Source organism: Sminthopsis crassicaudata, chromosome 4 (assembly GCF_048593235.1).
Source record: "Sminthopsis crassicaudata isolate SCR6 chromosome 4, ASM4859323v1, whole genome shotgun sequence".
Classification (NCBI taxonomy): domain Eukaryota; kingdom Metazoa; phylum Chordata; class Mammalia; order Dasyuromorphia; family Dasyuridae; genus Sminthopsis; species Sminthopsis crassicaudata.
This window is the reverse complement of record NC_133620.1, coordinates 306,254,689-306,279,720: the sequence shown is the minus strand read 5'-3', so window position 1 is coordinate 306,279,720 and position 25,032 is coordinate 306,254,689. Positions and strand designations below refer to the sequence as shown.

The 25,032-nt window shown below is 35.9% G+C and overlaps 1 protein-coding gene across 1 annotated transcript in view; it reads left to right on the top strand.

Annotated features, from left to right (window-relative positions):
• Positions 1-22,640, top strand: part of PGBD1 (piggyBac transposable element derived 1) — a 128,403-nt gene extending 105,763 nt beyond the window's left edge. Inside the window, exon 10 of the mRNA XM_074265050.1 lies at positions 22,617-22,640. Within this exon, the coding sequence (XP_074121151.1) occupies positions 22,617-22,625 (9 nt within the window). The 3' untranslated portion in view covers positions 22,626-22,640. The remainder of the gene's footprint in view (positions 1-22,616) is intronic.
• Positions 22,641-25,032: the final 2,392 nt, after the last annotated feature.

Sequence of the window (25,032 nt, the reverse complement as noted above, 5' to 3'; positions counted from 1 at the left end):
AATGAAACTGACTCATTATCAGAGTGGTCATGATTATGGAAGAGGCAGTGAGAGAGTAGAAGAAATAGTGAGTCAGACTCCTTTAGCTTCCACCACCAGCAGTTGCTTCACCATCAGCTCTTGTACCACATAAAATAGAAACTCAGAATGGCACTTTCAACTGAGAAAGAAGTGGCTGAATAGGGTTGGGGGGAAAGTTGTAGCCATTGAATTGTACTAATCATGAGTATCTTCATAGGGTCTTCCCACTCTGCCTATGTTCCTTAAGAATATTTCTAATACTATGGCAGTACCAAAGGCAACTGTAATCTTGAATTTAACAAGACTTTATCTTTTTGGAGAACCACCTTTAGTGTAAAGATGGAAATAATTTGTCTTTGAATTGCATTTTTTATGTATGAATACAATTAGAAAACACTTTTCACACAAATAAAGTCATCTCTAAACAATCAGAAAAATATTAATTGCTTGTGAATAGATTGAGCCAATAGAATAAAAAGGACAATTCTACCTAAATTAATCTATACCACAAATCATTTTATAGCACTAGAAAAATAATAACAAAATTCATCTAGAAGGACAAAAGCCTAAGGATATCAAGGGAATACATGAAAACAAAGTGAAAGAAGTTGGTTTAGCCATACCAGATAGTAAATTGTATTATCAAAACAATCTGGTACTGGCTAATAAATAGATCCACAATAAATTGGCCCCACGTTGGGTGCCAATTGTAACGAGCTGTCGTCTCCAGAAGCTGCCAGATCGCTCTCTGGGAAGAGATCTGCTGTGTCTACTCAAATCTCTCAGACAGATTCTTCTTCTTGTAGTGAACCGTTGTCTCCAGGCAGTTGCTGTTAACTCTTGTCCAGAGAAGTGACTTCCCTTCCTGCAGAGAGCCCTGTCAGGCCTGATGTAATGCAGAGACTTCTTCTTGAATCCTGGCTCTGAATCTCCTCCAGCTCTTGTCCTTCCCCAGGCAGACTGCTTGTCCAGGCCCAATGTTGCCTCTTTTATCCTCCCAGAGAATGGGCATGGGATAATGCAAGGGCTTCTGGGAAGAACCACTTCAACCAATGAGCTTGCTCCTTCTAGGATTCCTAAGGTGTAAACTCCCTTTACAGGTCTGAGCCAGAGAACTGTCAAGTCAACCTGAGTTCTCACCTTGTAATTGTCCAGACAACCTGAGTTCTCACCTAGTAATCCTAACATCAGAGGATCAGTGGGACAAATTAGGTACAAATTATATTATAGTAAGTGACCACAGTAATCTAGAATATGATAAACTCAAAGATCCAAGTTTTTTGATAAAAACTGAGGCAGAAGGAGACTGGGAAACAGTATGGCAGAATCTTGGTTTAGAACACCCCACAATCTACCAAAATAAGGCCAAAATGGGGACATTATTTACACATAAAGAGTGATATACCATAAGCAAATCAAAAGAGCATGGAATAATTTAACTATCAGATTCTGGATAAGGGAAGAATTTGGCACCAAAGATGACAGAGAGAGCACTATATGATGTAAAATAAATCATTTTGATTATATAAAATTAAAATGTTTTGGCAAAAAAAAACTAATGCAATCAAAATTCTAAGAAAAACAGAAAACAAGGGGGGAGATGATTTTGCAATCCAATATCCAATGGATGTGTCCAATGTTAGATTTAACTACCTATCAATTACAACCATTATATGACATTTATTTTAAGGGGAGACATTGCTTTAAACTCACCATGCCAGCTTATAAAAGAAGCTCAAGAGGCTTTGAGAGAAGTTGAACTGGCTTTATCCAATGTGGTTGATAGGGTTACTCAAAAACCCTAGCAAATATCAGTTTTTGCTATAAAAGAGGCACCTTCAGCAGTCCTTCTTCAAGGAGACAGTGTGATAGAGTGGGAGAACCCCCCCCCCCCCAGCACAACCATTTTATTAAAGGCCATTAAGTGAGCAGTACAATTATCTGGGATAAGACCTGACAAGATATATACACCTTTTATACCAATGCACAAATTAGTGTATGCTGTGAAACCATCCTAGAGTGGCAAATTTTATTGGCCACAGATCCAAATTTTACACACCAGTCTCCGTTAAAGATAACCCGGCTATTACATCATTGGCAATGAATTTTTTATAGCTTTTTATTGACAGAACATATATATAGGTAATTTTTAACATTGTCCCTTGAAATCACTTCTGTTCCAACTTTTCCCTTCCTTCCTTCCTAGATGACAGGCAGTCTCATACATGTTAAACATATTAAAGTAAATCTTAAATACAATATATTTGTACATATTTGTAAAGTTCTCTTGTTGTACAAGAAAAATCAGATTCAGAAAGGTAAAAATAACAAAAATGCAAGCAGTCCACATTCATTTCTCAGTGTCCTTTCTCTGGGTGTAGTTGGCAATGGATTTTTGAAGAAAAAGTTCCTCTTAAAGGACCAACCATCTTTACAGATGCATCCAAATATAACATTTGTGCTATATATTCTCATGACATAACTATAAAGAGAGTAGTCAGAACTCCTTTTCAGTCCACTCAGCAGAATGAATTGCATGCAATCATGCTAGCTCTTACTTATTAACTAGGAAATGTAAATATAATATCTGATTCAGCCTATATAAAAGTTGTAAGTTCTAATATATATCAGCTCTTTAAGGAACTTTAAAAACAAGAAAGAAAGCATCAAGGTAAAATTTATATCTTGCATGTCCACTCTCATAGTGGACTTCCAGGTCCTATTTTTTTAATGGAAAATCAAAGGCAGATTGCCTTCTAACCATGTTAGCCAATACTCCTTTTTCAGGCAGCTCAAGAATCTCATTCTAAATATCATCAGGCTGCTCAAGATTTACTTTTGCAATTTGGGATAACAAAAGAGGAAGCTAGGAGATAGTAAAAACCTGTACAACTTGCCTTCCTTCCCACACTCCTATTCTCCCTCCAGGGAAGAACCCTCATGGTTTGAGACCCAATGAAATTTGGCAAATGGATATGACCCATTATAAATTTTTTGATGGTCTGTCTTTTTTCCAGGTGTAGTAGACACCTTTTCAGGATTTACTTTTACAATGCCAGCAGCAAAATAGACTGCCCTAGTAATCACTGAATTCCTTACACAAACATTATTATTCGTATGCCATAAGCAATAAAAACAGATAATGGACCTGTATATACTTCTAAACATTTTTGTACAGTATCAGATTTTACATACTACTGGCATATCTTTTAATCATGAAGGACAGGCAATAGTAGAGACATCAAGACATTCCTCCAAAAACAAAAGGGGGAGTCACAGGTAACCTTAGAGAACTTTAAAATTTTTTTTATTTTTGATATAGATGCATTGGCTCCAGCAAACAAGTTTTATAACCCACCTGAAAGACAATGTTCAGTGCAAGCAGTTCCACTATCTTTAGATAATCTTCAGGTGATGTGGAGAGATCCAGAAAGTGGGGAATGAAAGAGACCAGATAAGTTAACTGCTTCTTATGAGGGTTTACTTGTATCTTTACAAATAGAGAAGGAATCAGATGGGTTTCAATGAGCCATATTTGGAGAAAGATGGAGAAGAACCTTGAAACAAAGGAAAAGACCTAAAAAACATCAGATGGTTCCATCTCTGACTACACGTGCCACTGAAAAAGCATGGCTATTAACCCAATGTGTATGGCAATTGACTCATGAACATCAAAAATTGTTAATGAGATGGTTGCAGGACTTCAAAATCTATGGAATCATTGGATTCTCTGACACATGATGAGACTGTTGCAGGACTTCAAAACTTTTAGGAATCATTGGATTTCCTGACACATAAAGTAATGGACAATAGATTGGTTTTGGACTATCTCTTGGCTGCTGAAGAAGGTGTATGTGTGATTGCTATTTATATATCCTTCTTCTAGGATTTATGGACATGTATAATTCCTCATGTTGATTCATGTTGTTTGTTACATCACTACTAGCCTGTGCTATATTACTATGTGCTTGTGTAATACCTCCCATGCTGATGGATTTATGTATGCCTGTTTCAATTAAGACTCTTCTGCCCAGAGGAAACCTGCTAACAATATCTAGTTTGGCTCCACACCTCTCTTTGTTGCCAACCTCATTTTCTCCTTCATGAGAAGTCAGGGAGGGCGTGACCATCTGTGTTCTAAAACAAAAGAAATCATAGGATTTAGAGGATTTGCAGATATTGGAGAACTCTGAGAAAAGTATATTTGAAGCAAGATACTTACAGCACGGTGTTTACTCAGTGTGATGAGATCATGGTTCTCTAGTTCACATACACTTAGTGTGATATGGTGATGTAGTGGTTCTAGTGTTGGCACATGCTCAGTGTGCTGTAGTGATGTAATTCTACTAAGATATTTAAGGGCTGAAAGAACTTGAAATATGTATATTGAGTGTGAATATGCTGGAGCTGAAACTTCAGACTAGAGACTCCAGACTCTATCCCTACCATCCTTGTGGTGACTCTCCCGCTAAGACCAAGTCCCATCCAGAGACCCTCGAAAATGGAGTCGAGACATTACAGTTGGGGAGGCATCCCTTCTTCTGACAGGGTTTATCAATCATGATCGATTCAGAGGCGGAGCCAAGATGGCGGAGAAGAAACACACGACTCAGTGAACGTCCTCACTCCCTCACAACCAATTAGATAAATTAAGTCTCAGAATTAGCTCAGGACTGATAGATACCACAAGGACTGGAAGCACGACTTACCAGCTGAAGAGAATCTGGAGTTTCAACAGGAAAGGTCAGTTCTCAGGGGAGGAATAAGAGAGACCAGCACAGACGGTGGGGTAGGGGCACACTGCGCCCATTGCGCTGGGAAGGGCTCTGGGATCAGAGAAGCCACTGAGGTAAAGGAATCTGGCACAGGCTGTTAGCTCTTCTCTGCTAATTATTTAGCAGTTCAGAAGAGAAAGCCAAAATATTTTAAAACTCAAATTAGATTTTCCCCGATTCTGGGGGTGACTCAGCAGAGACTCGGCACCAGGGGGTGTGGCCTCAGCTACCTCCTGAGAATAGTTAAGAGATTGACAAGTGGGTGGATACGGCCCAAGGCAACACACCCTGCCTAGCATAGCTGGAGGGAGTGGAACTCAGCTCCAGGAAGTCCCAGAGAAGCGGAACCTTTGAACTAGGGACCGCGGTTTCTGGCAGACACTTCCAGTTTGAGCACAGGGGCTTCTCACGTCACCTGCTGCAGACATCCACTCCCCACCCGGATACATAGGCTGGGCTTCGTGCTGTCTTCACTATTCTACGCCCTCGAAGCACAGTAGTGCTAATCACTTCTGAGGCACTTCCAGGGAGGGGGTGGGGAACTCTCTCCCAGAGCTCTCTCTTAGCTCAGGCGCGGGGCCACTGCATCCATCCAGTCTGGGAGGAAGCTGGTAAAGAAGTAAATAATTTCCTACCCCAGGGACAGACCCCAAAACATTTTTTTAAATATGAGCAAAAAAGCTAGAAAAACTATAGATTCCTTCTATACAGAGAAAGAGCGGGTATCCAATCCCGAGGAAGTTAACAGCAGAGAGACAACAGATAACAACCTAAAGGGGAACGATCCCTGCCCCCCATCACATAAATCTCTCCTAGAAGAATCTCTTAAGAAATTAAGGGAGTTTGAAGAAAAATGGGGAAAGGAAAGGGAAGCTATGATAGAGAATAACAACGTCCTGAAATTGGAGTTGGAAAAAATAAAGAATTCACAGGAGATGCAGGGAAACAAAATTAGTGAATTAGAAAAGGTTAAAAAACACAGGAAAGTAGGATTTCTGAATTGGAAAAGATAAAAAAGTCTCAAGAAAATAGAATTTCTGAATTGGAAAAAGAAAATAATTCTCAAAAAAAAAATTAGGGAAATGGAAAAAAATTCAATAGAGCAAAATAATTCATTTAAAAACGAAATTGGGCATTTACAAAAAGAACTAAAAACTGTGAAAGAAGAAAATAACTCCTTAAAAGTCAGGATGGAACAAATAGAAATGAATGATTCACAGAGAACCCAAGAATCAGTTAAACAAAACAAAAAAAATGAGAAGCTGGAGAACAATGTCAAATACTTACTGGGAAAATCTATAGACCTGGAAAATAGATCTAGGAGAGATAAACTGCGGATTATTGGACTTCCAGAAAACTATGACCAAAAAAAGAGCCTAGATTCTATTTTACAGGAAATTATCAAAGAGAACTGTCCAGAGATAATAGAAACAGAAGGGAAAGTAGATGTGGAAAGAATTCATCGAACTCCTTCTGAAATAGACCCTAAAAAAAGAACACCACGGAATATTGTGGCTAAGCTGCAGAATTACCACACAAAGGAGAGAATCCTGCAAGCAGCTAGAAAAAAACAATTTAAATACCAAGGTGCCACAATAAGGGTCACCCAAGATCTGGCTGCCTCCACATTAAAAGATAGAAGGGCCTGGAACCTGATATTCCGTAAGGCAAAAGATCAAGGACTGCAACCAAGAATGAACTACCCAGCTAAGTTTAGCATCTTTTTCCATGGAAGAAGATGGTCATTCAATGAAACAGAGGAATTCTATATGTTTCTAAGAAAAAAACCAGACTTAAACAAAAAATTTGATCTACATCCACAAGACTGAAGAGAAACAGAAAAAGGTACACAGAACCCTTGAGAACTGTAACTCTGTTGTGGGTATATAAAAAGTACTCAAGGATAATTTGATTTTACTGATATAAAAGAAAAAAGGGGGGTGTAGTAAAGGGAAGGAGGTTGGTTCAGAAAAAGGGGAAGAAGTGATAAAAAGAGGGAAACTACATCCCAGGAAGAGACATAGAAAATACACCATATCTGAGGGAACTTAGTGAGGGGGAGAATCATTGTGTGAATCTTACTCTCATCAGAAGAGGCTCAAAGAGTAAATAATTAACATATTTGTTTTTCAGAGAATTTTCTCTCACCTCATTAAAAAGGGGGAGAGGAAAAGGGAAAAGGAAAAGGAGAATAAGTGAAGGGACTTGGAGGGAGGGGGGAGGGATCCTAAAAAAAAAAAAAAAAAAGAGGGAGGGTTGCGCGTCACAAGGGGGGTCTGTAAATTAAATATCAGGGAGGGGGATCAGGGGGGTCAAGGGAAAAAAGCATAATCTGGGGATAATACGATGGCAGGAAATACAGAATTAGTAATTTTAACTGTAAATGTAAATGGGATGAACGATCCCATCAAACGGAGACGGATAGCAGATTGGATCAAAAAGCAGAACCCTACAATATGTTGCCTACAGGAAACACACTTAAAGCAGGGAGATACATACAGAATAAAGGTAAAAGGTTGGAACAGAGCCTATTATGCTTCAGGTAAAGCCAAAAAAGCAGGGGTAGCTATCCTTATCTCAGATCAAGCAAAAGCAGAAGTAGATCTGGTTAAAAAAGATAAGGAAGGAAACTATATCCTGCTGAAAGGTAGCATAAATAATGAAGCCATATCAATACTAAACATATATGCACCAAGTGGTATAGCATCTAACTTTCTAAAGGAAAAGTTAAGAGAACTGCAAGAAGAAATAGACAGTAAAACTATAATAGTGGGAGATCTCAACCTTGCACTCTCAGATTTAGACAAATCAAACCACAAAACAAACAAGAAAGAAATTAAAAAAGTAAATAGAACATTAGAAAAACTAGGTATGATAGACCTTTGGAGAAAACTGAATGGCAATAGGAAGGAATATACTTTCTTGTCAGCAGTTCATGGATCCTATACAAAAATTGACCATATATTAGGACATAAAGATCTCAAAATTAAATGTAGGAAGGCAGAAATAATAAATGCCTTCTTCTCAGATCACAATGCAATAAAAGCTACATTCAGTAAAAAGTTAGGGGTAAATAGACCAAAAAGTAATTGGAAACTGAATAATCTCATCTTAAAGAATGACTGGGTGAAAGAGCAAATTATAGAAACAATTAACAATTTCACCCAAGATAATGATAATGATGAGACATCATATCAAAATCTTTGGGATGCAGCTAAAGCAGTAATAAGGGGAAATTTTATATCTTTAGAGGCTTATTTGAAGAAAATTGAGAAAGAGAAGATTAACGAATTGGGCTTACAACTTAAAAGGCTAGAAAAAGACCAAATTATAAACCCCCAACCAAAAATTAAACTCGAAATACAAAAATTAAAAGGAGAAATCAATAAAATTGAAAGTAAAAAAACTATTGAATTAATAAATAAAACCAAGAGTTGGTTTTATGAAAAAGCCAATAAAATAGATAAACCTTTGGTAAATTTGATCAAAAAAAAGAAAGAGGAAAATCAAATTGATAGTCTTACAAATGAAAAGGGGGATCTTTCCACCAATGAAGAGGAAATTAGAGAAATAATAAGGAGTTACTTTGCCCAACTTTATGCCAATAAATTTGATAACTTAAGTGAAATGGATGACTTCCTCCAAAAATATAGGCTCCCTAGATTAACAGAGGAGGAGATAAATTGCTTAAATAGTCCCATTTCAGAAAAAGAAATAGAACAAGCTATTAATCAACTCCCCAGGAAAAAATCCCCAGGGCCAGATGGATTCACATGTGAATTCTACCAAACATTTAAAGAACAATTAGCCCCAATGTTATATAAATTATTTGAAAAAATAGGGGATGAAGGAGTCCTACCAAACTCCTTTTATGACACAGACATGGTACTGATACCTAAACCTGGTAGATCGAAAACTGAGAAAGAAAATTATAGACCAATCTCCTTAATGAATATTGATGCTAAAATCTTAAATAAGATATTAGCAAAAAGACTTCAGAAAATCATCTCCAAGATAATACACTATGATCAAGTAGGATTTATTCCAGGAATGCAGGGCTGGTTTAATATTAGGAAAACTATTAATATAATTGACCATATTAATAATCAAATTAATAAGAACCATATGATCATCTCAATAGATGCAGAAAAAGCATTTGACAAAATCCAACATCCATTCCTACTAAAAACTCTTGAGAGTATAGGAATAAATGGATTATTCCTTAGAATAATCAGGAGTATATATTTAAGACCGTCAGTAAGCATAATATGCAATAGAAATAAACTGCAACCTTTCCCAGTAAGATCAGGAGTGAAACAAGGTTGCCCACTATCACCATTACTATTCAATATAGTACTAGAAACGCTAGCCTCGGCAATAAGAGCCGAGAAAGAGATTCAAGGAATTAGAGTAGGAAATGAGGAAATTAAACTATCACTTTTTGCAGATGACATGATGGTATACTTAGAGAACCTCAAAGTCTCTGCTAAAAAGCTACTAGAAATAATTCAAAATTTCAGCAAAGTGGCAGGATACAAAATAAATCCACATAAATCCTTGGCATTTTTATATATCACTAACAAAATGCAACAGCAAGAGATACAAAGAGAAATTCCATTCCAAACAAATGTTGAGAGTATAAAATATTTGGGAATCCATCTACCAAAGAAAAGTCAGGAATTATATGAGAAAAATTACAAAACACTTGCCACAAAAATAAAATCAGATTTAAATAATTGGAAAGACATTCAGTGCTCTTGGACAGGCCGAGCGAATATAATAAAGATGACAATACTCCCCAAACTAATCTATTTATTTAGTGCTATACCAATCAGACTCCCAAGAAACTATTTTAATGACCTAGAAAAAATAACAACAAAATTCATATGGAAGAATAAAAGGTCAAGAATTGCAAGGGAACTAATGAAAAAAAACTCAGAGGAAGGTGGTCTAAGTGTACCTGATCTAAAGCTATATTATATAGCAGCAGTCACCAAAACCATTTGGTATTGGCTAAGAAATAGACCGGTAGATCAGTGGAACAGATTAGATACAAAGGACAAAAAAGGGTACATCTATAGCAATCTAATCTTTGACAAACCCAAAGATTCCAACATTAGGGATAAAAATTCATTATTCGGAAAAAACTGTTGGGAAAACTGGAAATTAGTATGGCAGAAATTAGATATGGATCCACACTTAACACCATATACCAAGATAAGATCAAAATGGGTCCATGATTTAGGCATAAAGAGGGAGATAATAAATAGATTAGAGGAACAGAGGATAATCTACCTCTCAGACTTGTGGAGGAGGAAGGAATTTATGACCAGAGGAGAACTAGAGATCATTATTGATCACAAAATAGAAGATTTTGATTACATCAAACTAAAAAGTTTCTGTACAAATAATACTAATGCAAACAAGATTAGAAGGGAAGTAACAAATTGGGAAAATATTTTTAAAAACAAAGGTTCTGACAAAGGTCTCATTTCCAAAATATATAGAGAACTGACCCTAATTTATAAGAAACCGAACCATTCTCCAATTGATAAATGGTCAAAGGATATGAACAGACAATTCTCAGAGGAAGAAATTGAAAGTATATCCACTCATATGAAAGAGTGTTCCAAATCACTACTGATCAGAGAAATGCAAATTAAGACCACTCTGAGATACCACTACACACCTGTCAGATTGGCTAAGATGACAGGAACAAATAATGACAAATGTTGGAGGGGATGTGGGGAAATTGGGACACTAATACATTGCTGGTGGAGTTGTGAAAGAATCCAGCCATTCTGGAGAGCAATCTGGAATTATGCCCAAAAAGTTATCAAACTGTGCATACCCTTTGACCCAGCAGCGCTACTACTGGGATTATATCCCAAAGAAATACTAAAGAGCGGAAAGAAACATATATGTGCCAAAATGTTTGTGGCAGCTCTTTTTGTTGTAGCTAGAAACTGGAAGATGAATGGATGTCCATCAGTTGGAGAATGGTTGGGTAAATTGTGGTATATGAAGGTTATGGAATATTATTGCTCGGTAAGAAATGACCAGCAGGAGGAATACAGAGAGGCCTGGAGAGACTTAAATCAACTGATGCTGAGTGAAATGAACAGAACCAGAAGATCACTGTACACTTCAACAACAATACTGTATGAGGATGTATTCTGATGGAAGTGGAAATCTTCAACATAAAGAAGATCCAACTCACTTCCAGTTGATCAATGATGGACAGAGGTAGCTACACCCAGAGAAGAAACACTGAGAGGGGAATGTAAATTGTTAGCACTAATATCTGTCTGCCCAGGTTGCATGTACCTTCGGATTCTAATGTTTATTGTGCAACAAGAAAATGATATTCACACACATGTATTGTACCTAGACTATATTGTAACACATGTAAAATGTATGGTATTGCCTGTTGTCGGGGGGAGGGAATAGAGGGAGGGGGGGTAATTTGGAAAAATGAATACAAGGGATAATATTATAAAATATATATATATATATAATAAAAAAAAATCATGATCGATTCAGCTATTGCTCTGCTTCCCTCTTTGACCTTCTCTGTTTCCAATCCCAAGGGATTGTGTGTAGTTGAAACCACCAGCTATTTGACATTGACAGTAATGACTAGAAGATTTAATTTTCATTAAAATAACTAAATGGAGAGGAGAATATAGAAAGCTGTCTTAGTGTTCATGGAAAAGACTTTGAAGAATATTAATTTTTAGGTTAGAAGGGGAAAGGATATGATGGCGGGAGAACACTATGTGAGGTAAATAGGTCCATATGATGGCAAGTGCAGTCCAAATGTCTCTGGAGCTTGAAATTCCTGCCTATAGTTAAAATATGAGAAGGTCTGAAGGAAACCTCTTGAATTTTGAGAATGAGCAGTGGGACTAATTTAAAAGAAAAAAGTGGGAACAAGAATATGGGTCTATAGTTTCCTCTATTTTTTGCTCCTCAGTTTTATTAGCATGTAACTATAATATGTTTAATCCAATCATATTTAAAGATTTAAGAATTAAATTTATATTTTCCTCCATCTTTCTTTTTAAAAATTTATTATTTTCACCCAGATTCTCTCTCTTATCCCACTCCATTAAGAAATCACATGTGGAGCTATACAACTATGCAAAATATTTCCATAAAAGCCATGTTGTGAAAGAAAACATAGATCTAATTTTAAAAATCCTCAAGAAAAAAGAGAGAGACAGAGACACAGAGAAAGAGATAAGAGACAGAGAGAGAAGGGGAGAAGGAAGAAGAGAGACACAGAGAGACAGAAAGACAAAGAGAGGCAGAGAGAAAGACAGAGGCAGAGAGAGAGAGAGACAGAGAGAGAGAGAAAGAGACAGAAGTAGAGAGAGACACAGAGAGAGAGACAGAGACAGAGACAGAGACAGAAAGAGATTGGCTCAGTTTCCTTATCTAAAATGATCTGGAGAAGTAAATGGGAAACCACTCAAATATCTTTGCCAATAAACCCAAAAGGGTCAGTCATAAATGACTAAAAAATGATAAAACAACAACATGGCCCAGGTTTACAACCTACATTTCACTTTTAGATGCTTTGCTTGCCATATTCAATAAGCTGTTCTCTATTCTCACACTCTCTATTCTCACACAGTTATCATCATAATTCAATCTTTTATCACTTTTTAAATGGACTATTTATATAGTCTCCTATGTAGTCTCTTTGCCTCAGATCTTGCTTTGCTCTATTCTCCACATAACTGCCAAAGTTATTCAATATATCTGCATACATTATTTCCTTACTGAATAAACTCTAGTGGCTCTTAACTCCAGAATTAGTATGAACTCCTTTTTGTCATTTTAAATTCTATTAATATGGCCACAAGCTACTTTTTTAGTCCTATTATTCCTCCTTACACATACCACACAGTTCAGCCAAAGTGGTTTCCATACCAAACCTCATATATGCCATGCTATGCCATTGAAATCCTTAATTTTTTTCAAGTCTTGAGCCAAGCACCACATTCTGTATGAAGTCTTCTAATCCCTCCAGCACCCTGAATCAAATTTGACACACACATATTTGGCCCTATTTTTATTGCAAGGTGAGAGAATTCAAGGGTTTTGCATAAAGAGAAAATAAGACAATTTCCACTTCTTAGTATAATTTCTTCTAGATGACACTATCAACTAAAATATTTTTTCTGTTATTCAAACTTGATACTCATTTTTCTAACCTTGGCAACTGCATACATTATTTTAAAAATTCCTTTTCATTATCCCCCCATCTCTCCTTTTTTTCCTACAACATTTCATTATCATCCATTCTGATCTCACCTACTACCTACCTTCCCTAAATAAAAAAGTGGAACTTTAACTCTGTCTGTCCTAGGATTTTTGGGGACTCAGAGAAGTGTCTTTCTTATCCAAAAAATATACTTGAGACTCAAGAAAAAAGAATATTTATTGCTATCATGTCTGGGGTCCTACAACAAAGATAACAGTGCAAGGGACATAAAGACAAAAAAAAGGCAAGGTCTTTAATTTTGTATTGAAAATGCTACCAAATGATGTATTCTGATGGAAGTGGATATCTTCAATACAGAGAAGATCTAATCCAGTTCCAATTGATCAATGATGGACAGAATCAGCTACACCCAGAGAAGGAACACTGGGAAATGAGTGTGAACAGTTTATATTTTTGTTTTTCTTCTCAGGTTATTTTTACCTTCTGAATCCAATTCTTCCTTTGCAAAAGGAAGAAAAAAATTCAGTTCTGCACATATATATTGTATCTAGGATATACTATAACATATTTAATATGTATGGGTATGCCTACTATCTAGGGGAGGGGGTGGAGGGAAAGAGGGGAAATTTCAGAACACAAGGGAGTACAAGGGATAATGTAAAAAATTACCTATGCATATGTACTGTCAAAAATGTTATAATTATAAAATTAATAAAAAAAATTTAAAAAATAAACATCTGAAAAAAAAGAAAAAAAATAGAAAATGCTACCAAATGAATATTTTCAAAATCAACATTATTACTGGGATAAATTACCTATGAGAGTTTAAATACTTTTTATTAGTAGTAAAAAAACGTGGGTGTTATCCTATTTAGCACGATAACAAGCATCAGTAACCCAGGATAACAAGCATCAGTAACCAACAATCTCATAATCCAACAAATGACCTGAAGTTCATATGTGAATTAAAATATGCTGTGATTTAGTGAATGCCAGTATCAAGCAGAAACTTTTCCCCTCCATCCTCTAGCCAGGGAGCTACTTAGGACACTCTAGCAAACACTAACTTGTGCTGTACCCTAGGAGCAAGCCCAAATAATCCCCACTCCCATTTCTTTCTTATTTCTTCTTCTCTCATATTCTTACTTATCTGAATGGATTTGCACAAGTATTGTTAAGTCTGGGCTAGCTCCTTGGAGTCTCAGGATCAGCCAGAGTCAGGATAAGTAAAAAGTCCTTGGTCTTTAAGGGTAAAAAAGCAGGCAAACTACCAGGAGTTTTGCCAAAGATCTCTTCTTGATTCAGGAGTCCACAATCTCCACCTTTCTCCTCCTAGTCCTACTGCCCAGTGAAGTCTGGCTTCTCTCATCCCACCCTCTAATCCTTGCCTATGATTATCTTAACATCAGACATTGAGCCAGCACCAATTGTGAGAAGAGCCATTTTTCCAAACATATGCTAATAGAGTTATTGTCTCATATCAAATATGTAATTAGCCTTAAGTGTTTGTTTGTCTGATTCAAGTACACCTTTTCATAGTTTCAGCTCTCTACATCTCCCATTTTCTTTTGTTTTAGAACACAGGTGGTCATGCCCTCTCTGACTTCTTAGGGAGGTGAGAACCCCAAAACGGAGGTGATCACACCGTCCCTGACTTCTCAGGAAAGGAGGTGAAAACACAAAAAAGGAGGTGATCATGCCCCTCCCCCCCAACTTCTCAGAAAGGGAGATGAAAACACTAAAAAGGAGATAATCACTCCCTCCCTGACTTCTCAGGAAAAGAGATGGAAAACATCAAAGGGAAGTGGGGAGTCAAGCTAGATATTGTTAGCAGGCTTCTGAGCTGAAGGGTCTTACTAGAAACAGGTATACACAAACCCATCAAGATGGGAGATATAACACAAACACATAGCAATAAAGCACAGGCTATTAGTGATGACTCTTCCCCACAGCCAGCACAGTTCAATGTGGTGTAACAAACATGAATTGTACATGCAAGTAGTGCTATAATAAACAATATGAATCAACATGGTATTGTAAAAAATTTCCAGAAGTCCTAGAAGGAGGGTATGCAAATAACAATCACACATATGCTTTCAGCAGCCAAGAGATAGTCCAAAACCAATCTATTGTCCATTACTTCACGGGTCAGGGAATCCAATGATCTCTGCAAATTTATGAAGTCCTGCAACAGTCTTTTTATGTGTTAGAGAATACAATGACTCCTGCAGATTTTGAAATCTTGCAATAGTCTTATCATTCACACAAAATCCAATGATTCCTGAGGGTTTTGAAGTCCTGCATCAGTCTCATTAAATTTTTTTGATGTCCATGAGTCAATTGCAATAACTGCCATGCTCTTTCAGTGGTGGGTGCAGTCAGTGATGGAACCACCCAATGTTTCTCCTTTGTTTCAAGAGTCTGCTCCATCTCTCTCCCATGGACAAGCAAATATGGCTCATTGGCACCCATCTGATTCCTTCTCCATCTATAGAAATAGAAGCAAACCCTCTCCCCCAAGCAGTTAACCTATCTGGTCCTTTCCATTCATCACTTTCTGGATCTCTCCATATCACCTGGCGATTATCTAAAGATAGTGGAGCTGTACATCCTGGACACTGCCCTTCCAGTGGGTTATAAAACCTGTCTGCCAGAGCCAGTGCATCTTTGTCAAAAATCAAGAAGTTAATTATATAAAGAGCTAAATTTAGAAGTTTTCTAGAGTTATCTGTGGCTCCCCCTTTCTTTTGTTTTTGGAGGAGTATCTTAATGTCTCCGTTTCTCCTCTCTGTTATCATCTGTCCTTGAGGATTAAAGGAAATGCCAGTGGTATGTAAAATCTGCTACTGTGCACAAAAGTGTATAAAATGTTTAAAAGTATATGTAGGTCCATTATCTGTTTTTATTGCACACTCATAATTGCAAAAATTTGTATAAGGAATTCAGTGACCACTCACGCTGTCTCTTTTGCTGCTGATATTGCAAAAGTGAATCCTGAAAAGGTGTCCACTGAAACATGGATAAAAGACAGATGACTAAAAGATTTATGATGTGACCCATGTCACATCCATTTGCCACTGGGTCTCACACCACAAGAGTTCTTCCCGGGAGGGAGCGTAGGAACATGCAAAGAAAGGCAAGCTGTACAGGCTGTTACTATGCTCCTAGCTTTCTCTATTATTATTCCGAATGGTAAATGTAAAGCTCAAGCAGCCTGATGATATTGAGATTCTTGGGCTGCCTGAAATAAAGGAGTGTTGGCCAAAGTGGTTAGAAGGCTATCTGCCTTTGAATTATCATAAAAAAAATTAGGACCTGGAAGTCCACTATGAGAGTGGACATGCAAGATATAAATCTTACCTGGATGCTTTCTCATTTGCTCTTGAAGTATATTGGAAGCCACAAATTTTATTTGTATAGTAGGCCAAATCAGATATTATATTTATATCTCCTGGATAATAAGTAAAAGTTAGAATGATTGCATATAATTCATTCTGCTAAGTGGACTAAAAAGGAGTTCTGACTACTCTATAGTTAAGTCACGAGAGTATATAGCACAAATATTATGTTTGGATGCATCTGTAAAGATCCTTTAAAAGACTTAAAGGTCCTTTAAGAGGAACTTTAGAAACCTTTTCTTCAAGAGTCCATCGCCAATTATGTAAAAGTCTGGTAATCTTTAATGGAGATCCATATGTAAAATTTGGAGTCATAGCCAATAAAATTTGCCACTCTGGGATGGTTTCACAGCATACATTAATTTGTGCATTAGTATAAAAGGTATATATAATAAATATATATAAAAGGTATATAAAATCTTGTCAGGTCTTATCCCAGATAATTGTACTGCTCACTTAATGGCCTTTAATAAAATTCTAGCCTAAGCACTGAGTAAGGAGTAAGGCTTTGTTCTGGTTGTGGTGGGAGATTCACCCACTCTATTATACTGTCTCCATGAAGGACCACTGTGGGTGCTTCTTTTGAAGCAAAATAAAGCTAGTTCTCTCAAAACCCCTTGAGCTTCTTTTGTAAGCTGGCATGGTGAGTTTAAAGCACTGTCTCCCCTTAAAATGTCATATAATTGTTGCAATTGATAGGTAGTCAAGCCTAATACTGGACGCATCCATTGGATATCTCTTATCAATTTCTGAAAGTCATTTAAGGTGTTTACCTTCTGTGTTCTTAAAGAAAGTTCTTGTACTGTAAGTACTTTACAGTATACTTCATATCCTCATATCCTAAATATTGAAAAGGAGCATGTCTTTGAATTTTTTCTGGAGGTATATGCTATTTGTAGTTCCTTAGTGTTTCTATGGTCTTTTCTAGGCATGCTTCTAACATTTGCACCTCAGGTACACATCCAAATATATCATCCATATAATGTAATAACATTACTTTTGGAAATGCTTTTCTTACTGGAGTAAGAGCAACAGCAACATATGTTTGACACATAATATGGCTATTTTTCATTCCCTGTGGCAAAACTGTCTATTCATATCTTTTATAAGGCTCCACCAAGTTAATACTAGTCACTGAAAAGGCAAATCTTTTCATATCCTCTTTATCTAGAGGGATAGAATAGAAACAATCCTTAATGTTTATAACCCGAAGAGGCCATTCTCCAGGCAATTGAATAGGAAATGGAAGTCCAGGCTGAAGAGTTCCCATAGTTTCCATCCGTTCATTTACTTTTCTTAAAACAGTCAGCATCCTCAATTTTCCAGATTTCTTTCTTACAACAAATACAGGGGAATTCCAAGAATTTAAAGAAGGTTGTAAGTGTCCTTGGTCAAGTTGCTCGTGTATTATATCTAATAAGCCCTGAATTTTATCTTTGGCTAAGGGCCACTGTTCTATCCACAATGATATATCAGTTTTCCATTGAATAGGAGCAGGTTGAAAGTGTTGGGAAGCCTTCAACAGCAGCCCTGGCTAAAAAGCCAAAGTATTAATTAATAATCTTAATTGTTGTAAAATGTCATCCCCACAGATTGATGGGGATTTTTCAATTATAAAAGGAATAAAAACTCCTATTTCACCTTCAAATGTCCATCTCAAATGGGTAGCACTAACTTCAGTTGCTATTGATCCTCCTACACCAGATATGTAGGTGTCTACCTTAATTTTTGGCCAGTGACTGGGCCAGTTGGCACCTCTAATGACTGTACAATCTGCACCTGTGTCTACCAATCCTTCTAATGTTATGCCATTTATATAGATAGTGAGCATAGGATGGTCAGCTGTTACTGCTGCAGTCCAAAATATTCCTGGAGTCAGAATCTGGGCAACTGTCATCAGATTGCCTATTAGGAGTCTGTATCCATAAAGCTGATACTACTACTTCTCCTGGTTGATAAGTCACATATTGTCTACCTGCATTAGTGATTGAGATATTATCTACACATTCCCAGTTTCCCACATAAGTGTATGGATAAAAGGGTATGCACATTTTGATAACTTTTTGGGCATAATTCCAGATTTCTCTCCAGAATGGTTGGATTCTTTCACAACTCCTCCAACAATGCATCATTGTCCCAGTTTTCCACAGCCTTTCATCGTTATTTCTTCCTGTCATCTTAGCCAATCTGACAGGTGTGTAATAATATCTGAGTTGTCTTAATTTGCATTTCTCTGATCAATAGTGATTTGGAACACACTTTCATATGAGTGGAAATAGTTTTAATTTCATCATCTGAAAATTGTCTATTCATGTCTTTTGATCATTTATCAATTGGAAAATGGCTTGATTTCTTATAAATTAAAGTCAATTCTCTGTGTATTTTGGAGATGAGGCCTTTATCAGAACCTTTAACTGTAAAAATGTTTTCTCAATTTGTTACTTCCCTTCTAATCTTGTTTGCATTAGTTTTGTTTGTGCAGAAACTTTTTAATTTGGTGTAATCAAAATTTTCTATTTTGTGATCAATAATAGTCTCTGGTTCTCCCTTGGACACAAACTCCTTCCTCCTCCATAAGTCTGAGAGGTAAACTATCCTATGATCCTCTAATTTATTTATGATCTCATTCTTTATGGCTAAATCATGGACCCATTTTGATCTTATCTCAATGTGGGTCCATGCCTAGTTTCTGCCATACTAATTTCCAGTTTTCCCAACAGTTTTTGTCAAATAATGAATTCTTATCCCAAAATTTGGGATCTTTGGGTTTGTCAAACACTAGATTGCTATTTTTTTTTTACTATCTTGTCCTGTGAACCTAACCTATTCCACTGATCATCTAGTCTATTTCTTAGTCAATACCAACTGGTTTTAGTGACTGCTGCTTTATAATATAGTTCTAGATCAGGTACAGCTAGACCACCTTCATTTAATTTTTTTTCATTACTTCCCTTGAAATTCTTAACCTTTTGTTCTTCCATTACCTTTCCCTGTCATTCTAGCCAATCTGACAGGTGTGTAGTGGTATCTTAGAGTTGTGTTAATTTGCATTTCTCTGATTAATAATTACTTGGAGTAGTTTTTCATATGGCTAGAAATAGTTTCAATTTCTTCATCTGAGAAGACCATTTATTAATTGGAGAATGGCTTGATTTCTTAAAGAGTCAATTCTCTATATATTTTGGAAATGAGTCCTTTATCAGAACCTTTGACTATAAAAATTGTTTTCCCAGTTTATTGCTTCCATTCTAATCTTGTCTGCATTAGTTTTGTTTGTACAAAAATTTTCAATTTGATATAATCAAATTTTTCTATTTGTGATCAATAATGACCTCTAGTTCTTCTTTGGTCATAAACTCCTTCCTCTTCCACAGGTCTGCGAGGTAACTATCCTGTGTTCTTCTAATTTATTTATAATTTCATTCTTTATGCCTAGGTCATGAACCGATTTTGACCTGAGCTTGGTGTATGGTGTTAAGTGTGGGTCAATGCCTAGTTGAAATTTTCGCAGCAATTTTTGTCAAACAGTGAGTTCTTATCCCAAAAGCTTGGGTCTTTGGGTTTGTCAAACATTAGATTATTGAAGTTATTGGCTGTTTTTTTTCCTTCGAACCTAACCTCTTCCACTGATCAACTAGTTTATTTCTTAGTCAATACCAAATGGTTTTGGTAACTGCTGCTTTATAATATAATTTTAAATCTGGTACAGGTAAGTAACCTTCATTTGATTTTTTTTTCATTAATTCTTTTGAAATTCTTGACCGTTTGTTTTTCCATAAGAACTTTGTTGTTATTTTTTCTAGGTCATTAAAATAATTTTTTGGGAGTCTGATTGGTACACTGCTAAATAAATAGATTAGTTTAGGTAGTATTGTCATGTTTGGACATATATACATATATTGTATTTAACTTATAATTTAACATGTTTAACATGTATTGCTCAACCTGCCATCTGGGGGAAAGGTTGGGGGGAAGGAGGGGAAAAGTTGAAACAAAAGGTTTTTCAATTGTCAATGCTGGAAAATTACCTATCCATAAATTTTTTGTAAAAAAAAAAAAAAAAAAAACAACAACAAAAACAACTTGTGCCTTAAGATGTCTGGTTCCACTGCTATCCATCAAAGACAAGATTTCATCCCATTGTACAACCTAATATACAGAATGTAGGGGAGAGGGGTTCTATTCTTGTTGCTGTTGCTCTGAACTTGAAAAAATACCTATATGAACATTTCTATGTAAAAAAAATGGAAAGAGGAGACTGTACATGAAACTATAAATCCCATAAAGTTTAAAAAAAAAAGATGTGTCCTCTAATTAAAGCCTTTTCCCCACTCATTACATTTGTAAGGTCTCATTTTATTATGAATTTTTTGATGCTTGAGAGATGCAATATTAATGAAGATTTCTCCACATTCTCTAATTCAAAGTCCTTTTTTTCTAGAATAAGTTCTTTAATGTGGAATAAAGGATGATTTTTTTTATATTCATTATAATGATAAGGTTTTCCACTGGGCAGATTATCTAATATTTAATTAGGTTTTTAGTCTGCTGGAAATTCTTTCTAAAATAGATAAGATAGATAGGTGGAAACTTTGGCTGTAAAATATGGACTAACGAGGCTGGAACTTCTTCCAAATTCATTATATTCATAAATTACTTCCTCAGGGAAAAGTTTCTTGTGGGTGACTGTCATTTGCTGCAATTGTTGTTCCTAATTTTGTTGCCACCTCTCTAATTGTCCATTACATTCTAAGACTTCCTCCACTTGTAGTTTGAAGATCAATGTTTTGATAATTTTTCTACTGCCACCAACTGAGATGATATTTCTTCATAAATTTCCTTTTTTTTTGGAATTGACTTCTTGGATTGAGGTCAAATCTCACAAGCTAGGAGAAAAAAAAAGGTAAACATTAATATATTCCTGTTCATTCCATGTACTGAGGAAAAGGGAAATGTTTTAAGTAGATAGTAAAACTGAAAATGGTGAATAAAAAAAGCAAATTCTTTTGATAGTTCTCAAAACTACTTTATAATTTGGATGACAGGAAAGTGATGGAAAGAATAACAGGGGATAGAAATAATATAAGGAAATACTATGCCCACATTCAAGATAATTATAGGAAATCCAAAAAGTCCAAGGAATGGCTATAAGGTAAAATATTAGAGATTAAGAAAGTATTGGAGGGAGAAGGATATCATTTTAATGATGTTTTGATTGTCATTTCCATAATTGGATAGTATATAGTTGGACTTGCAATAGGGAGACTTGGGTTTGACAAATCATTTAGACTCCACATATGGAAAAGGAGATTAGAATGTACTAACTAGTTGATGAACATCTAGGTAGCTTAGTGAATAGAGTACCGGACCTGGAATTAGGAACTCATATTCTTAAATCCAAATCTGGCTTCAGATACTTAATAGCTGTGTGACTCTGGAAAAGTCACTTAACCCTTTTTGTTTCAGTTTCCTCAACTTTAAAATTTGTTATAGAAGGAAATGGCAAACTACTCTGATCTTTCCCAAGAAAACACCAACTGGGATTACTGAAAATGACTAAATAACAACAACTAGATGATAGAGCTGTTTTGAAAAAAAAAAAAGTATTTTGCAAACTATGAAAAGCTAGTCCCCTTTGCTTCTTGTTTTTCCTCTTTCCCTGCCCTGTCTCTCAACATTTGAATGCTGAGCACGAAAAAGTCAGCCTTCTCTAAACTCCCAAAGCATGTACTATCATTAGGATTTTATTTTGTGTACTGAATTTGAGTAGGGAGATCATAAAAAGTTAAAACTGGGTTAAGGACAATAATGAATTCTATTTTGACATAATGAATTTGAGATACCAATGGGATATCCAGTTCAACATGTCAGGTTAGCAAAGTGATAATGGAGGTAGAAGAAGCTTAAGAGCTACATATATATATATATATATATATATATATATATATATACACACATATATATGCATAAGGAATAATCATTGAATCCATGTGAGTTAATGAGACCATCAAGTTGGATAGGACAGAGCAATAGTGTCAAATTTATGTGAAAGAGGTGACCAATCATATATAAAGATCCCTAGAAATTGCATGATGAAATACTTATTTTTAAAGTGTAATGTGATCCATATTTTATTGTATTTCTATTTATTTCATTAAATATTTCTAAATTACATTTTAATAATGACAGACTCTTTGAGGATACTGACAGTCCATGGACAGGACCTACATAAGTATCAAGCAAATGAGATTGAGAAGTGGTCAGCTGGGTAAAAAGGCAAAGAAAGAGAGCAGTATATCACAAAAACCTAGAAAGGAGAGAGTATCCAAGAGAAGAGGATGATCAATAGTGTTGAAGATTACAGAAAGATCGAAAAAGGTGAGAATTGAGAAAAGGCCATGGAACTTCTTCATATATATTAATTGTCCCTTTAAACTGTCTAGTTCCTTAAACCATTCAATTCCCATAACCTTATCCTTCACCTTAGGAATACAAAGATAGCCGTGCTTTGATCCTGCCATCACCCACAATGTTCCATTACAATATTTTTGAAATACAAATTCCCTTTATCTGGTCATAATCTTTTATCATTCCATTTTCCTGTTTGCCATACTTACCACTGTATTTTTTCTGCACTGTGCACTAGCTACAATAACTTTTTTCTTCTTCTTTTTTTTCCTTGAATGACTTTGTTTTTAAGTGGCACATACTGCCATTTTTTCTAATTTTCTCAACTATGTTTCTTTTTAAAAAATTTTTAATTTTTTATTAAGCATTTTAAAATTAATTTTTATAATTATAACATTTTCTTTAGCAGTACATATGCATAGGTAAATTTTTTTTACAACATTATCCTTTCCCTTCTGTTCCGAGTTTTTCCCCTTCTTCGTTCCACCCCCTCCCCTGGATGGCGGGCATTCCCATGCATATTAAATATCTTATAGTATATCTTAAGTACAATATATATGTGCAGAACCGAATTTTGTTGTTGTGGTTGTTGCAAAGGAAGGATTGTATTCACAAGGTAAAAATAATCTGGTAAGAGAAACAAAACAAAAACAAACAAACAAAAAAAAAAAAAACAATGCTCACAGTTTACACTCATTTCCCAGTGTTCCTTTTCTGGATGTAGCTGATTCTGTCCATCATTGATCAATTGGAATTGGATTAGCTCTTCTCTATGTTGAAGATATCCACTTCCATCAGAATACATCCTCATACAGTATCATTGTTGAAGTGTAAAATGATCCCCTAGTTCTGCTCGTTTCACTCAGCATCAGTTGATGTAAGTCTCTCCAAGCCTCTCTGTATTCCTCTTGTTGGTCATTTCTTACAGGACAATAATATTCCATAACATTGATATACCATAATTTACCCAACCATTCACCAATTAATGGACATCCATTCATCTTCCAGCTTCTAGCCACTATGAAAAGGGCTGCCACAAACATTTTGGCACATACAGGTCCCTTTCCCTTCTTTAGTATTTCCTTGGGATATAAGCCCAGTAGTAGCATGGCTGTGCCAAAGGGTATGCACATTTTGATAACTTTTTGGGCATAATTCCAGATTGCTCTCCAGAATGATTGGATTCTTTCACAACTCCACCAACAATGCATCAGTGTCCCAGTTTTCCCACAGCCCCTCCAACATTCATCGTTATTTGTTCCTGTCATCTTAGCCAATCTGACAGATGTGTAATGATATCTCAGAGTTGTCTTAATTTGCATTTCTCTGATCAATAGTGATTTGGAACACACTTTCATATGAGTGGAAATAGTTTTAATTTCATCATCTGAAAATTGTCTATTCATATCTTTTGACCATTTATCAATTGGAGAATGGCTTGATTTCTTATAAATTAAAGTCAATTCTCTGTATATTTTGGAGATGAGGCCTTTATCAGAACCTTTAACTGTAAAAATGTTTTCCCAATTTGTTACTTCCCTTCTAATCTTGTTTGCATTAGTTTTGTTTGTGCAGAAACTTTTTAATTTGGTGTAATCAAAATGTTCTATTTTGTGATCAATAATGGTCTCTAGTTCTCCCTTGGACACAAACTCCTTCCTCCTCCACAAGTCTGAGAGGTAAACCATCCCCTGTTCCTCCAATTTATTTATGATTTCGTTCTTTATGCCTAAATCATGGACCCATTTTGATCTTATCTTAGTATGTGGTGTTAAATGTGGGTCCATGCCTAGTTTCTGTCATACTAATTTCCAATTTTCCCAGCAGTTTTTGTCAAATAATGAATTCTTATCCCAAAATTTGGGATCTTTGGGTTTGTCAAACACTAGATTGCTATTTTTATTCACTATCTTGCCCTGTGAACCTAACCTTTGCCACTGATCAACTAGTCTATTTCTTAGCCAATACCAAATGGTTTTGGTGACTGTTCTAGATCAGGTACAGCTAGACCACCTTCATTTAATTTTTTTTCATTACTTCCCTTGAAATTCTTGACCTTTTGTTGTTCCATATGAATTCTGTTGTTAATTTTTCTAGGTCATTAGAATAGTTTCTTGGGAGTCTGATTGGTATAGCACTAAATAAATAGATTAGTTTAGGGAGTATTGTCATTTAATTATATTCGCTTGACCTATCC